This window comes from Dendrobium catenatum, unplaced genomic scaffold (assembly GCF_001605985.2).
Source record: "Dendrobium catenatum unplaced genomic scaffold, ASM160598v2 original_scaffold_244749, whole genome shotgun sequence".
Taxonomy (NCBI): Eukaryota; Viridiplantae; Streptophyta; class Magnoliopsida; order Asparagales; family Orchidaceae; genus Dendrobium; species Dendrobium catenatum.
The window spans coordinates 884758-901685 of NW_021563156.1; the positions used below are offsets into that span (position 1 = coordinate 884758).

The 16928-nt window shown below is 32.1% G+C and overlaps 1 protein-coding gene across 3 annotated transcripts in view; it reads left to right on the forward strand.

The window, feature by feature from the left end:
* The first annotated feature begins 402 nt into the window (after positions 1-402).
* LOC110097082 (WD repeat-containing protein DDB_G0290555) overlaps positions 403-16928 on the forward strand; it is a 32162-nt gene continuing 15636 nt past the window's right edge. Inside the window, exons 1-10 of one of the 3 annotated variants that reach the window (XM_020823313.2) lie at positions 444-531; positions 613-685; positions 760-862; positions 955-1067; positions 4262-4291; positions 4392-4534; positions 5274-5456; positions 5576-5639; positions 5745-5852; positions 8421-8574. In XM_020823313.2, the coding sequence (XP_020678972.1) occupies positions 781-862; positions 955-1067; positions 4262-4291; positions 4392-4534; positions 5274-5456; positions 5576-5639; positions 5745-5852; positions 8421-8574 (877 nt within the window). In that variant the 5' untranslated portion in view covers positions 444-531; positions 613-685; positions 760-780. Of the gene's footprint in view, positions 532-612; positions 686-759; positions 863-954; positions 1068-4261; positions 4292-4391; positions 4535-5273; positions 5457-5575; positions 5640-5744; positions 5853-8420; positions 8575-16928 lie in introns of all 3 variants that reach the window. The other 2 variants (XM_020823314.2, XM_020823312.2) reach the window with 2 other exon arrangements.

The following is a 16928-nucleotide window of genomic DNA, read 5'->3' on the forward strand; positions in this document are numbered from 1 at the left end:
AATATGATTTAACTTGAGTATGATTTTGTAAATTCAGTAAAATTGAAATTACTAAATCCTGAGGGTGTAAAATAAAAAAAAATTGATTGACAAAAAGATTTTAAATCTTAGTAAACTCTGTGAAACTATTTGCCAGTATAACTTAGGATTTAAGATAGTTAGTTCATTATAAATTCAAATTTAATTTATGTTTCAATTTAGTTTGTATTTTAAATCTAATTTATTTTTTTAAAAATATTTTAATTTAAAATTTAATTATTAATTATAGTAATAATTATCTAATTATTTATGTAGGTATTATTTTAAAAAATATTTCAATATTAATTACATTGATAATAACCTAATTAATTATTTGATTGCTACTTACACTAATAATTATTATATTATTTTAATAAATCTTTAATTATTTTATACTTCAGTATTAATTATTAGGGTTTGCTTTCTCTCTTCACCATCAAAGTTCTTCGCCTCGTTCGACGACGTTCTTCCTGTTGGATCGGAAGTAACAAGGGGAGTTCGCTCGCCTTGTAGGTAATCATCTTTCTTACCTTTTGCGCGCTTATTCGGCCAAATCCCGTTAATCCGCCGAACTTCCGAATTTATTATATCCAGGATTTACGGCAAAAGAAGGGAAACGGAGGATTTATTTGGCCGTGAGATTTAATATGTACTCAAATCGTGTTTGGTAGGAGTAATCTTTGTTCTGTATTCTTTTATTGCACTTATTGGTTGTTTCACTGTGTTTGCCTGTTGTTTTAGAGCTCCGCAACAATATAAAATATGCCGAGAATAACCACAGTGGAGACCCCTGGTTGTCCTCCCTTAAGAGCATTAACTACGGATGTGCTTGGACTTGTTAAGGGTGATGACCCGTAAAATTTTTAAATTTATCATTTGCTATGTTATTTTTTTGGCAAGCTGAATTTTCTTTTTTTGATCGTTTCTATGTTTTAGTCGTGGAAGCTCATGGAAAGGTTGGGACTCCAAAGTTGGTTGAGACATGGGGTTCTCCTGATGTTTCACGATCTGTGCTGGCAACTTCCTTTGCTGATCGTCAGACTAATCCGGTTTGTTCATCACTGCATATCTTGCATTATTTTTATTCATTGTTGTACTAATTGGTGATTTATAATTTCTTTATCGTAAAAATCATGAAAAACTATTTCCCATGTTCTGTTTTCACTAACGCAACTAAGCTGCAATTTGAAAATTATAGAACAATGTATAGAAAATCCTTGCAGTACCTGCGACCTGTGTTTCAATTAAGATTTTAGTTCGTTCTGTATTTGCATCTGGAATTCTTTTATGTTGAAGTGGTCTTTTCATATTCTATGTTTCAGTAAACAAGATGTGCCACCAATTTTTTTTTGCTAATTTATTGTATAACAATGCTACAGTTTGACAAAAACTAGCTCAGAGTTGCATTTATTGTGCTAATAGTTGTTGGCAAAGCATGGGAATTAATATAAAGCTCCTATTTTGAGCATTATCCCATTCAAAAATTGACTGATTTTTGTTCGATTTTTTATATAGAGATATCACATGGATTTATATTTATTCACAAGAAAACCTCAGGTCATAGACATTGAACGTGTTGACAAGGCCCAAATTGTCATTGGCTGTCTATTACCCTTTATTTTAATGGAGCCTTTTATTTGGTATTCCCATTTTATTCTTTATGAATGTTGTCCGAATCATGCACTTGAAGGTTACCATTACAATATTAGAAGAATCTTAATATTGTTTAATATTATTTCATCTCTACTGTAATCTTCTTTCTTCTAAGTACACCTCTTCCTTTTTTCTTGTTCTATTTTAACTCTTCTATGTTCATTCTTCTTGATGTGTGAATTATTGGTGATGCTGCTTGTGTGGGATTTAGATCACAATTGTGATCCAATTGGTCTCTCTTAAGATGCTTAGGAGAGTAAGGCTATGTTCGATGAAGTTTAAATTTGAGTGGAATTAGGGTTAAGGAGAAGTTAGTGGTCAGCCAACCCAATTTCAACAATCAACTAGGATCTAGTGCCCTAGTTTCAAATCCCTGTAACTTTTTCTCCAAAAGTCCAAATGGCATGAAATAAAAACCAATGTAAAGCTGAAGAGATCTAGTTAGGATATAAAGAATTTGGTGATTTTTTGTGGAGGTTTTATAATTTTTCTTGAATTTTTTGCTAGTTTGATTTGAGATTTCCCTCTTCTGGCAGAAGGCTGAAAGTGATTTAGGGCTTCTAGAACTATGGATTTTAGTGAGTAAGATCCCGAAATAAATGTATGGAGATTAAATCCTTGGATTCTTGCTATGAATCTAGAGTTTTTGGAATGTTTTAGAGGAGTTTAAATCACCAAAGTGAAGGCAATCTGAAATTAGGTTAGTTCTAACCTAGTTTTGGCGAATTCTGACAAAATCCCTCAAACGGTTGGTTTGAATGCTAGCAAAATTAGGATTATAATTTTTTGGAGCAGGGAATGACTAATTGGACAAAAAAAAAAAAAAAAAAAAAAAAAAAAAAAAAAAAAAAAAAAAAAACAAGAAGTAAAGCATGATAAATCCTAAAAAAAAAACATGATAAATCCTACTATTCACTCAAGTTGTAGTCATAAGAAGGATTAACAAACCCCTCATATTTTGTCCGACCAGCAAGCTCGAACCAATGAATTTTTTCTTTAAAATTTAGTCACAAACACATCATTCTTTTTCATTTCGCAGCGAATTAGGTTTTAATACAAGTTACACAAGATAAACATGAATTTATAAATGAGGGAAAGAGGGAGTGGGTGGCCTACTCTAGCAACCACCTTAATTACTCCAACTTTCCATGCTTGGTCGGTAATTCACTCTCCCCAGCCACTTGCTTGGTTAACCTCATCACTCCCACACATGAGTTAATTAATTTAATGAAGTGCTTCCCTTAGCCATTTAACATATAAAATCCACACTACAAACACTAGGTCTCTCAGACATATAATTACATGACCACATAAAATTTCAAATATAAATAATTATAAAAAGATAAATTAAATTCTCTAAGGGTCTTAAAATTTCTCCTGGTGAAGGTTACACTATGCTCAACATACTTGTCAATGACGAATGGTGCAGCACGACACAAGTTACCTGTGGAGCCATGATGCATAGCACACGGTGTGGTGTGCGTCATTTTAAACATGGCTCACAATATATATATATATATATATATATATTGATGTAAGTTTATTTATTCTCAGCCTATTGTTTGTTATACATGCCAAATAGGAAATGACAACTTTAAATCCTACATAAACTTACATCAATATATATATATATATATATATAACAAATAGGAAATGACAACTTTAAATCCTACATAAACTTACATCAATAGATTTAAGCGATATTTAAGCATAATTTAGCCTAAATCATGCCAAATAGCAAAAATGATAGTTTTAAATCCTACAAAAAGTTAAATCCTTTAAATTTTTTTTTGATGTTTCATCAATCAATAATTAATTGTGCACTATTTGCGCCATGCACCATTGCCTTTACATGACACAGATAGTGCTCGATATTATGATGCGCCGTGCTGCGCCAAGCAAACAATGCCGTATATGTGTCGCGCTTTGCTGCATGATGCGCGTCATTTTACTCCATTGACATATATGATGATCAACTACAGTTTTCTTGGATTAAGCCCTGGTGGTTGGAACTTTTCTGTCATCTAGTGCTACACCAACTATTCTACCCTCAATTGGATAAGATGTATGTACAAGCATTGCCTATGTATTCTGTTGTGTTTGGGGACTTTACCTTTTTTGCATTCTACATTTTCATATATCTTGGTACAATTTGCACAATGACTCATGCTGGTCATTAAATACAAAATTTTCTAAAATACCTTTGCAATAGTGTGGTGTTTCATGGATATGATGGGCATTTTTCTGAAGAACGAGTACTTGCTATGAACTTCAGTTTGTATTTACCTGATAGAAGCCTTGGCATTTTCCTGAAAGAATGCCCGGCTTGCACTTTAAATCAATATCAATGAAAGTTTATTAGTTTTTTAAAGACTTTTCTTTTTTTTATTATATTCTTTTGGTCTTTGCAGAAGTTGCAAATAACTGTTATATAACTGCAACTTATATCTTAACAACAATTTTTTTCATCAGAAACAATCTTAGTCATACATTTTACATTTAATTCAGTCATGATCAATTTTTATTATTTTTTGAAATCAAAGATTACCAATTATAAGTTGGTTACTAAATTTTTGTGAGCGTTTTGCAGCTTCTAGCTGTTGCAAGGAGAAATGGTGTGGTAAGTTCTCCTTGGGCCATGTTTAATTTGCTGCTTATCTAAAATGAGGGCACTTAGATTCTTTAATTAATAGCATTTATTAGATTTTTATGAATCGTAGGTTGAACTTCTTAACCCCTTGAATGGGGATGCTTTGGCTAAAGTTATGGTTTGTGAGCTTGGATTGTCAAATCATTCTACTGAAGATGATCCAGTTGTCGGGTTGCACTTGTTCAGAACAAAGAAGACTGCGCTATCCTCCAGGTAATTGTTTTTCTTATATTTTTTACCATTCTTATTAAAAATTGTAGCAATTAAAATGTGCAACTGAAGGCTGTTAATATGCTTAAAATGTAATAATTGTAGGATATACTTCTTATGTTAATGGGAAAGCTAGGTGGAGGAAACACGTATTTGGAAACATACATTTTGCATTCAATTTTCATTCTAGACTGTCTGAACACAAGCCTTTCCCTTTTTATGATCTTCTGTGGAATAAAGAAATGCTAATTTTGAACTTGCGCTAGTTTGCAAATATTCCTGCATTCACATCATCTTGGTACTATGTGTATGTCCTCTTTTACTTAAGATGCTTGATAAGCTGTTTCCCTAGGACAAATTACTGATCATTAAGTCCCAGTTCTGGTATTGAATAACCATCATTGCCTCGCAACAGTTCATATTTTTTGTTCTGCCAAGCTTGTTTGTTCTTCTGGGTCGATTGCTGATTTGTTGTTGATTGCATGCTATCAAAACTATTTATTCTGCAACATAAGTTTTCCAAGAGATCAAGTTGTACTGAGATGGAATTTTTTCTTGAGTAAGATATGTAATTTATGGTTTTCTTACATTGTTGCATTAGAAGTTATTTTTTTCTGATTTTTTTATTTTCTTATTCCCTTCACGCATTGCTCTTCATAATTAAAATAAACAAGAAAACGTTTCTTGTTTCTGCTCATTTGATGTTTTGTAAGTTTCCTAGTTATGGCTTTGTGCTTTTCAGGTTAAGTGTGCTACTTATATGTACAGAAAAAGGAAAAGCATGCTTGAGGTCAATTCCATTGAAGGAGGCATCATCACTAGATGCTTCAGCTGTGCCTACTTCTAGGAACTGGGATGTAAGCACTGCTGGTAAAGTTATATGCTCATCGGTAGATTCAGAAGAGAACTATGCTTTATTTGGAGGGTACGATGATAATATTTTTCTCGGAAATATTTACTTTCCTTAAACTACTGTTTCCCAATTTGATGGGATAAGACATTTTATTGTAAACTTTATATATCATTTACCCTATTGTAATTCAGAAGGGGCATTGAACTTAATATGTGGGATCTCGAGAGCTATAACAGGATTTGGACTTCCAAACTTGTAGGTTATTTTATTCTATTCTTTTTGTCTGACTGCATCATATTATCATAGTTGGAAACGTTATTCCAGAAATGAAACAATTTTTTTTAATTTTCTTCTTTGAAGCCTCGTGTCAACAGCCTTGGAATATTCTCTCCAACATGTTTCACTGCAGCTACTTTCCTTAGCAGGGAAGATCACCGAAAAATTGTTGCTGGGACAAATAATTATCAGGTATGCACTGCCATAAATTTTTGAACGTTACACTACTTTTTAGAACTTGATTGTAATCATAATATAAAAACCTCTCCTTAAGCAGTGAAAAAAAATCATCTTTGTCCTGAGAACAGTGCATCGTAAAAAATGGGAGCATGCATTTGGGAATAGGATGATAAAAATTAGAAGAAATAGAGTACGGAAACACTATCTGGACAACAAAATGGATATATAATTTTGGAGGATTTCAAAGGATATTACGTCTTATCACCATAAATTGTATTGATAATGATGTGGACATCAGTAAGAGATTCCAGAATGTTTATCGCCGGAAGCATCGTAGATCGACGGCTACGATTAGGAGTCTTCATTTTTGATATATTTTTTGTGTTAGTTATTTTATTTGAGTTTTGCCGTTTGTACCCTTATTTATTATGTGTTATGAGTTGTAGCCCTGAGGTCATTCCTGTCTTTTTCTTTCTAGTTGTTTGGAGACCTATATATAAGGTCTTAACCGTTGTATGAGGATTATTGATGAATGAAATTAAAATCTCTGATTTCTCTCTTGAGCTTGTGAGTTCTTGAGTGGTGAAGTCTCAGGGTGCGGGCAAAACAATACCTACTAGTTGTCGGAGGTGTCCGGGGCTCATGGTCAGACTTCCTTTCCTCTTGCTCCACCGCCGACTTCCCTGAACCCGTCCACCCCTTACCCTTGGCCCCCGAGCAGGCCTCCTCCACCGACCGGCCTCCCCATCCTCCATCAACCCACTGGCCTTCCCCACCTCTAGCTCCAACCACCGATCAAGCCCCTTATCCCCAAGCCACCGCCGGCCACATCCCCTTCCCCCCCTCTTAATGTTGATTTCAATCTTCATTAAGATCTTCCTAATTTAGCTTACATAATTTGGGAAAGATTTCATTCTATTTGAAATTCAAAATTTGAATTTTAAATACTTTCCTAAATTAACTACGTCAAATTAGGAAAGTTTTCAATTTGAGTCTAATTTAATATTAAATTAGATTTGAATTATTTATCCTTTTCCTAAATTGGATTAATGTATTAGGTAGCATTAATTTCCCTCCCAATTCCCCCCATACCCTATGCATGCCGCCGGCCTCCCTTAGGCAATTTCCCCTTCTCTCGCCACTTTAACTCCACCCAAGCTTTGGATTTGAAATTCAAATTCATATTTCCCTCCCATCAATTAATTCCAAATCTGAAATTACTTTCAGATTTATTCTCCTTTTCCTTCTAGGCTCCTACCTAAATCCTAACCCTAACATGGCCAAGAAGTTCCCTCTTCTTCTTTGGCCAACCCCTCCTTCCTCTCTCATCTCTTGGGTTTGCTCTTCTCATGATTAACATCTCTAAGACGAAAAGAGCATACAACCTTCCAACTGGGCATTGGGGAATCACCGGTCGTCCTCACACAACTCCTCCTCCGGTGAACTTTTGTTGGATTGTAACCATTATTATCTTCACAACTTTGTTGGCATTGTTCGGTTTGTTGAGACTCTCTTTCCACTAGCCCCTACTAAAAACGTGAGTGAGGGAAACTCAAAGGTGACTTTTCTAATTGTTGATTGTGGGATTTCTTGTTTACAATATTTAAGCTTATCTTTACGAATTAAATTGTTTTTCAAGTGAATGCTACTCTACCTTGTAACTAATTGCCCATACATTATTGATATCCTTAAGTTCTAAGCATCCAATCTTGTGAAACATTAGTTTATATTACAACGCTCAATCAATTTTCTTTATAATTTCAAATGCAATTCCTAGTGGTTTCACATCAGATAAGATGAAGAAATGTGTTTTAAAAGGAGATTGTCATTGGTTGTTAAGGCCGCTTTGATATCAATTTGCTAAAAAAATAGAAGAAATAGAACAGGGCAACATGATATGACTAAGGAAATAGAAATTCAATTTTGGAGGATATATATATATATATATATATATATATATATATATATATATATAGAGAGAGAGAGAGAGAGAGAGAGAGAGAGAGAGAGAGAGAGAGACCAATGGATCTTTCTGGACATAATAAAAATGCTACATGTGCACTTATTGCATTTTTTTCCTAAGAGCCACGTTTCTATTCTGAATTTGACTCTTTGCATCACTTTTACATGCCTTAGATTCTGTGTCATGCATGTATTTATCTCTTTTAAACAGGTTTATGCATCGACTTCTATATAACACGTAGAATCCCGTGCGAAATATAGATTGTTCACTTTGAATTATGTTTAACATTAAATTAAGTTTAATCTCCAACATGGGACTCACCTGCCCATCTTTAGTGAAGAATTGTATAGTTGTTTACATTTGTCTATATGGACACTTAATTTAGCATTGTAAGCTTCAGTTTTCTCTTTTCCTTGTTCTAGAAAAATACTAAAAAATGTTCATCCTCTTTTACCTGTGGTTTGATTTTCTTCATTTTGGCCGTATTATTTTTCTTGGTTTCTGTATCTTAGCTTTTGCGAACTTAGAAATATCTCACTATAGTTTCTGGAAATTTAATAGAAGATTTAGGACTTCATGTAGAAATGATTCAATTGTTTGGTCGATTGTTTTCACAGATCCGTCTTTATGACATTTCTGCTCAAAGAAGACCTGTAGTATCTTTTGATTTTCGAGAGTCTCCCATCAAGGTAGTCAAGGAGGATCTGAATGGCCATACAGTTTATGTGGGGACTGGTACTGGAGATCTTGCTTCCTTTGACATGCGTACAGGTGCTTTTAACTTATCCAAACCACTCATTGCTATTTTTCTTTTTTCTTTTTATGTATGTTAATTTTTTCAATTTTTTTCAGTGGCATGATTGCCGTAGTCAGTCACAAATAGTATTTCTGGATTCTTTGATGATATATAAACATTGATTACCCTTTTTATTAGTTGAAGAACTGCTTGATGTCATCTTTGCAATAAATTCAGATCTTCATTTCAGAGTCCGAATGTGATTTTTTATGTTTTATTTTTGCATGTATGTTGCTTTTCACTATTTTGCCATCCCCTTCTTTAACTTTAATTTTTTTTTACTCTTTAGTTTTGGTGCTAATGTTATTTTTTGCTATGTTGCACTTAATATTTGAATTCAACTTTTTTATGCTACTTGTAAAATGCCAAATGTGAGCCATCTATTTGCTACAAATTTAATAATTATTAAAATATTTAGGCAAAATGCAAAATCATTTTCTTGGTGTTGGGGTTGTCAAGATGACTACCTTACATATAAGAGAATTGAGTGCAAATAAAATCTAGTACAAAAATATTAGAAATTGATGGTACCTGATCATACTATATGATCATGGATCATATTGTACAATCAACTAAAGCTAAAGTTCTCAGGACTTGATTATTCTGAAGGATAAGGTTCAATTTCAAAGTTACAGCTGTGATATTCTCATAGATGTCAATGGAGCAAAATAGCACGTGCCATGGCACATGGCGCGGCGCGGCGCACCTACGACGCCATGTGTATGGTGCGGCGCAAACGTTCAAAATGGCGCGCGCTATTTGCTCCACATGCGCGCCATGGCCCATGCCGCACGGCGCAAAATAGCGTGCGCCATTTGTTTTAAAATTTTCTTAATGTATTTATGAATATTTTTTATATTTATTTTTTTAATTTTTAAGATGACATATTTTCTAATTTTTAAATATATTAAAGGTATTAAGATAAATGTTAGATTGCATATTATTATCTTCTTAATGCTATTTGCTTTCATTTAAATATATTTTAGTCGTATGAAAATTGACTACTTATTGGACTTGAAATTATGTTGGATTGTTATTTATTTGTATTGTCATTGTTTGCTTGTTATTATCGTAGTTTGTTTTTCAATTTAATGATATTTCATATTCATGCTTATTATTTTATAATTCTTTTATAATTTGCGCCATGTTCAAAATGGTGCGCGCCGCGCCGTGCGCTGTGCGCCATGGCTCAAATAGGACATTTGCGTCATGGTGCACCATTCGCCATTAACAAGTATGGATATTCTTGTTATTATTTGTTAACACAAATTAATATATATATATATATATATATATATCATACTAATATGAACTATTTGTCTTATTTTGTCATAATATTAACATGATCAATTTATATTATTTTAATAATTCAATTTTTGAATAGACAAAAAGCTATTGGAAATTGATAAGCCATCATTTGTAACTCTGAATAGAGTTTCTATAGAAAGAAAGTGCGAGAACATACATAGGTTATATTTTTCCTCTCAACACATTTTGATGCTCACATTTGAAAATTCAGTTGATTGAGATTTTTATTTATTGCGTGAGATCTTGGATCTAGAAAAAATTGTAAAAATCTTATTTAACTAGCCATTAGGTTAGCATGAGTAGCTAGCATAGAGGTGTAACTATAGTTTCTCCAATACCCATAAAGGAGAGAGGCTTGTTTGCTTTGCGGTAGAAGGAGAGAGAAATAAAACAAATTGAGTGGGCTTGAGTGGACGTAGGTAATTTGCAGATGCATCATTATACATTTGTTTGCTCATTCTTTATTTTTTGCACTTTGTATTTTTTAGTACTATTATTTGTTACAATTATGTGATGATACAGGGAAACATTGTGAACAATGCTTGTTTGTGGTGCGAGATTTGAATAAAGTTTTCAAATGACTCGAAAAAAATTTAAGGAAATCTCTTGTTCTGTCAGATTTGAGATATGTTTCTAATATTCTTAAAATATATTTTCTTAATATAAAAAATCTCATGTTTGTTTTTTTAATAAATGAGATTTATTTTTAAATTTTTGTTATTTAAAGGAAAAAGTTATGAAATCTTAAAACAATTTTTAAAATCGCACCAATTCACCCTCTTACTTGATGCGTCAAACCGTTCAATTTATATTCAAGCGGGTTCTTTATTTAAAAATTTAACAATCTAAAGTGGATCCGTATGACATACTTTAGAAATAAGGGCATCACTAAATAATATTCCATTACCTGATCACCTTTATTTGATGATATCTCGTTTTATTTCTGGAAGGTTAAAATATCTATTTTATTCAATCAATTGACTATTACATGAAGAATTTGGTACTGACAGGTTATTTACATTCATGCTAATATGTGAAAGAAGAGCTTACTAATATTCCATTTGATGAGAGACATTAGAAGAATATAAATTAGTTCAGTTAAATTTAAAATGCTTGAATTATTTTTGTATGCAATGCAATATGATGACAATATGCTTATTTTCTAATATAAATTTGGAAAAAACTTGGAACAAATTATGTGCTAATTATGAAGGTACTGATGAGGTGAACTATCATGTATAAATTTACTTATGCATGATTATAAATAATTGTGCTAGTGAAATAAGTTCTGACATTTATATTAGTTTCATAAAAAATATCACTTTATTAATGTATTTGAACAAGTATGCTAATGCTGAAAAAGTTAATATGATTTTTATATGCTTGCCTGAATCATGGTATGCAAAGCTTATCATTATTTTTGTATCTTAGGATTTATCAATTTACTCTGCTGATTTATTACATGATTCTTTGATTTCATATAAGCAAAAAAATAGTCAGAGACTTGAGAATTACTGAAGATTTGCAATTTCTTAGCTCTGATTCGGAGTGCGAGTTTGAGTCCAGTGAGTAGTGTGTTATGCCCTACATGATTTTTGTGGCCAAGTTATTTAGTTTAATGGATGAAAAGAGTACTGCCTTACTGGCCTTTGAGTACTAAACAACTCCATTGCTTTATTCTCCCAAGGCTCCATCTTCTTTTAACTTCTTCTCAGAAACCTTTAGCTATAGAGAATTTGGCACAAAGTCATTAAGTTCTTGTAACTTGATCGTCATGTAAGGAATATACCTGATTTCACAGTCATTGAACTTTATGGACCATTTCATCAATTTGTTTTTTCAGTGCTTGGGCTTCTATGAAATTTGCTAGTGGTGTATCATCATTATAAGGACTTTAGGGGGAGTAGAAGTACTTATCCAACCTTGTTGATGTTGAGAGAAGATTGAGAATGAGTTTGTTGCTATGATGCACAAACACGGACACGGCGACACGGACACGACACGACACGGACACGGGACATGCAATTATTGAAAATATAGGACACGGACAATGGTTGGTCACGTTATTATAGTTTTTATATTTAAAAAATAGTGTATAAAAATTAAATAAGTATAATTTTAAAAATAATTTGAAAATAATAAGTCATTTAACTAGAATTTGTGCTTAAAATGATTAGTATAGGATGTTGAGAGTCAGGCGTCGATGTCGTTTATCAGTCACCAAGAGAGGAGATGAAAATACCTTCACTGTCAAAAAGAAATGAAAATGAGAATATTCGATGATTGGGTATTAAGTGCGGACATTGATTAGGTGTTGTGGATATGAAATAAGAAATTTATTTTAAATCCCGCAAAATACAAGAAATTTTGTTTAAAAAAATTCATAAAATATTTAAGATACACGTGTCGGACACGCGTGTCCTATTTATATTTAATATTTATTAATCGGACACGTTTTCGGCGTGTCCGACACGTGTCGGAGGAGTATATAGCGAGTATCGTGTCGGACACGGTGTCGGACACTGCACGCCTCTTTGAGGAGAAGTGTCGGTGCATCATAGGTTTGTTGAGGGTTGGCTAGCTAAGCTCCAATCCATTAAGAATTTCTATGAAGTAGTAGATGTGATAATGTTTTCATGCTTCTTCTGAGATAAGTATTGAGCTAACAACATCACTGTCCGCTTTAAGATGCAAAAAATAGGTCTTCTCATATCTTATGGCTATATGTGATAACTTTTAGTTCTTGAAAATATGTTTGATAGTCATTATCTCATATAGCATGCTTAACTTTAGAAGAGCTTTGAATAGTGGAGCATTATTTTCTTTCTATCAGGAGATGCAGCAACTAAGGGATGAATAGCTCGCTTGCCATCTTCCTTGCATCATGAATTTATTTTGGTGAGATGATCTCTAATACAACTGTCTTGTTAGGGTTGGGCTTGATCCCTTTCGTTGATATCTGATATGTGAATTTTGCCCGACTGGGCTTCAAACAGACAATTGCTAAGGTATAGCTTCATGTTGTACTGTCTAAGAGGTGAAAGTTTTAATCATGTTAGAAAGATGACCATATTTTCTTTGTTTTTCACCAGTATGTTATTTACATATAATTCTAGGCATTTTCCTTCTGAGTTTAGTATATTTTTTCCATCAGTAATTGATAGGATCCTCTTGCATTTTTCAAACAAAGTGACATGATTTTATAACAGAAAGTTCTTTTGTCCATATGATGAAGCTTGTTTTCTCCGTATCCCTTGAGTACATTTTGATTTGATAGTAATCTGAGAAAGCAACAAGGAAATTCAAGTTAGAGGATCTAACAATAGAGTATCATAAAATTGTGTTAGAGTGAGGATAAGATTTTTTAGGACGCATACCATTGGTCTTCTTGAAATCAATGCATATTCTCCGTTTATCATTAGTACTCTTGACTACAATAATATTGGATACCAAATCAAGACATTGCATTTCTCGGATGAAACCAGTTGAAGAATTTGTTTGCCTCCTCTCTGATTTCATTTCTAATGTCATCTGAGAACTTCCTCTTCTTTTTCTTGATAGTTGGGCTATTTGGAGAGATATTGAGGTGATGGCTATTGATTCTCATGTCTGCCCGAGTCATGTTGGAGGGATTTCCAAGTGAATGTATATCTAAATTATTGTGCATCCAAGATGTCAAGTAAATTAGAATGTGCCTTATCAAAGTGAACTGCAATGGAGCTTCTTGATATGCTCTCCTTCACCAAGGGTTTCTTTGATAGTTCCTTCTTCGGCCCTCTACACTAAGGATCATATCATCCATGGTGTTTAGGTAGCATTTGTGAGATTAGATAATATATCTTATCCTGACTTCTCCAATGGTGGGGAGCTTAAGTGCTAGGTGTTGGATGGACGTTACTGTTTTAAAAGAGTCTTAAGAGATATTGAGTAAAGATGTAGTTATATGCAGAAGGGGCTTGATAGTTTTTTTTTTTAATTTGCACATTTTTGTTCTTTATAAGAGAATTATGAAAATTAAGATGGTGGAATCATATAGATTTCTTCTTCAAAATCCCAATGTAACATTTTTTGTCACACAATTACACGGGCCATTCACGATTAGTTGTAAAAGAAATTAAAATGTGTATTATATTAGTTTTTGCAACATGATAAAAAATTTCTTCTTTGTCAATTTCATAGGATTATGTTTATTCTTTAGTTACCAATCTTACTTTATATCATTTTAGGCTTCCATCTTCTCTATATTTTATAGAAAAAAATATTTTTATCCTTTTGTTTCATTCTTTTTGGGTTTTCAACGATCTTCCAAATGTGATTTTTTTTTAGATCATTCATCTCTTCCTCTTATGGCATCTTTCTAATTCAAATATCTCAAATACAGTTTATAACATTGTAATGGAATTGAACCTAATATTTTTAAGTGGGATAAAATTTTGAAACGATGGGTATTGTAAGATATGATATAGAGGAAAATATATATTAGTAGTTTGATCATTATTGTCTGATAATAATTCTAAGTCTTGAATTTGTTGAAGATTTTGTTTAGGCATAATCCTTTTTGTGTAGACTTGAAAGTGTACAACATCTAAATTTTTGGCTAGACTTATTCCTTCTTGCATAGGCTTGAAGGGGTATATTATTTCGATTTGTTAGAGTTTTTATTGTAGGAATGTCAATGTGAAATATAGTGGTTTCATTAAACTTATTCACAATTGGAGTTTTCTTCCTGAAGATAAGGTTGGTTGAAAAAACTTTACTTTTTATCAAAGATGACATCTTTTCAAGTAGAGAATTTTTCAGTGGTACGATGATAATTGTTATGCCATTTTTAAGTGGATAAATACTTAATAAAGATGCTTTTAAGAGCTCTCTATAGGATCAAGTTTGCTTTTGTGTTATTTATGGATATAAATATAGGTAATGCATCCAAAGTTTTCTTAGGAAATTTTTTAAATGAATTATTTGCGAGGAAAAATTTAATCAAATAGTTTAAAGGACTTTTGAAGCTAAGTACGCTTGAGTTTATGTTATTGATTAGATATATGACAATTAGAATTATTTTTCTCTAATATTTTCTTGGCACTTAGGGGCTGTTTGGTATCGGATTTATCGTGGGGTTTAAGTCGGATTTACGCTAAATCCAGCCAAACGATTTTTGTGCGAGCGTTAAATCCATGGATTCCGTAAATCCCGGATTTACGGCTTAAATCCCGGATTTACTAAATCCCTCGGTTCGGTGGATTTAACGGGATTTAACATTAGAAGCGCACGAAAGTGAGAAAGTTAATTTCACAGCCAGTGAGCTCCTGTTCTTGCTTCCGTTCCGACAGAAAGGGAAAGTCCTCGAAGGAGTGAAGTCGAACAACCACGAAGGAGCCGAATAAGCGACGCGTGCAATCTATACAACTCATGCAAAGCAATGAAGCCGAACATCAATGATGAAAAGAGAAGATGAAAGACAAACCCTAGAAGCCTCTAAGTTATTATTGATTAACTTAATAATATAATTTAAAATATTAATAATTATGTAAATTAATTAAATAATAAATATTATAAGTAGTGCATAAATAAATTATCTAATTAACTTAATTGTATAATTAGTAATTAAATATTAATATGGTTAGCTTAATTAATATAACTTAATATGTATTATTAAATATATAATTATTAGTATAAATAATTATTGATGATTAATTTGAACTTAACATGTCATTAAATTCATAACACATTAATTTTTATTTCTGATTATAAATTTATTTTTTAGTTTATAATTATCTTCTTCATATTTAAATTCCTAATTAGCATAAATCTTGAAATATGTTACCAAACAGTTTCTCAGAATTTAACAGGATTTAACATTTGACATACCAAACAATTTTCAGGATTTAACACATTTTGGATTTACTAAATCCAGATTTACTGGATTTACTAAATCCCACTAAAGTTAAATCCCACTTGTTGCCAAACAGCCCCTCAGATTCTAAAAAAAAAGGTCATGGTGACTCATAGAAGAAGTTTTTTTTTGTTTTTACCACTACAATGTTTAGAGAGGGTTGATGGATAATACCTTCTTTATGGACGAAAGATAATATTATAAGATTGGAATAATCGCGAGCATTATCATTTTAAAATGCTTTGATGTTAGCATGTAATTATTTTTCTATTATGATAATAAAAATGATAAGAATAATGCTAACATTAGATTTTTATTTGATAAGATATATTCATTTCATCCAAATGCAATCATTAATGAAGGTGAAAGATCTTATAGCTCTAGAATAATTGAGGATTTTGGATGTTACCCAAAATATAAAAGTGAATAATTAGAAAAAGAGTAAAGAATCTAGAATCACATTACAGAAAAAATAATATGATGATGTTTCGTAATTTTATTAATCTCACAATAAATTTTTTTCATGTTTAGATTAAAAAAAAGAAAAGAAAACATATATTATAGGGTTTTACAAGTCAGATGCTTTAGCCTAATGATATTCCCAAATGTCTTTTGTATTGAGGGTGAAAATGAAGAAAATAAACATAATAAGTGATTTTTGTCTTTAAAAGGATATAGCCCATCATTTTCTCTAGCTTTTCCAATCATCTTCTGTGTACTAAGGTCCTCAAATACAAAATGTTTATCAAAAAATTATCTTGCAGTTATGGTGTTTAGTGATTTTATGGATTAATAAAAAGATTTACTGCAAGATGAGGAATATGTAGTACATTGCTAAGTAAATGTGAAGGGCAAATATTTTTGACTTGCAATAGTGTTTAGAGAACCATCAATTTTTTCACTTTTTATTGCTAGTGCAGAGTTTTTAGGTTTGAAAAGGTAGCAAAGTTGGTTATGTGATCATTACAACTAAATATAGGATCTAGGTGTAAAATGAATTATTTAATGGACAAATAATAATAGATAGAGTTAATAAAACAACCGTACAAACACACTAGAGGAGTGAAATTAAATATTTAATTTTTCTATTAATTGTACTATATGATTTGTTTAAACATAAAATTAATT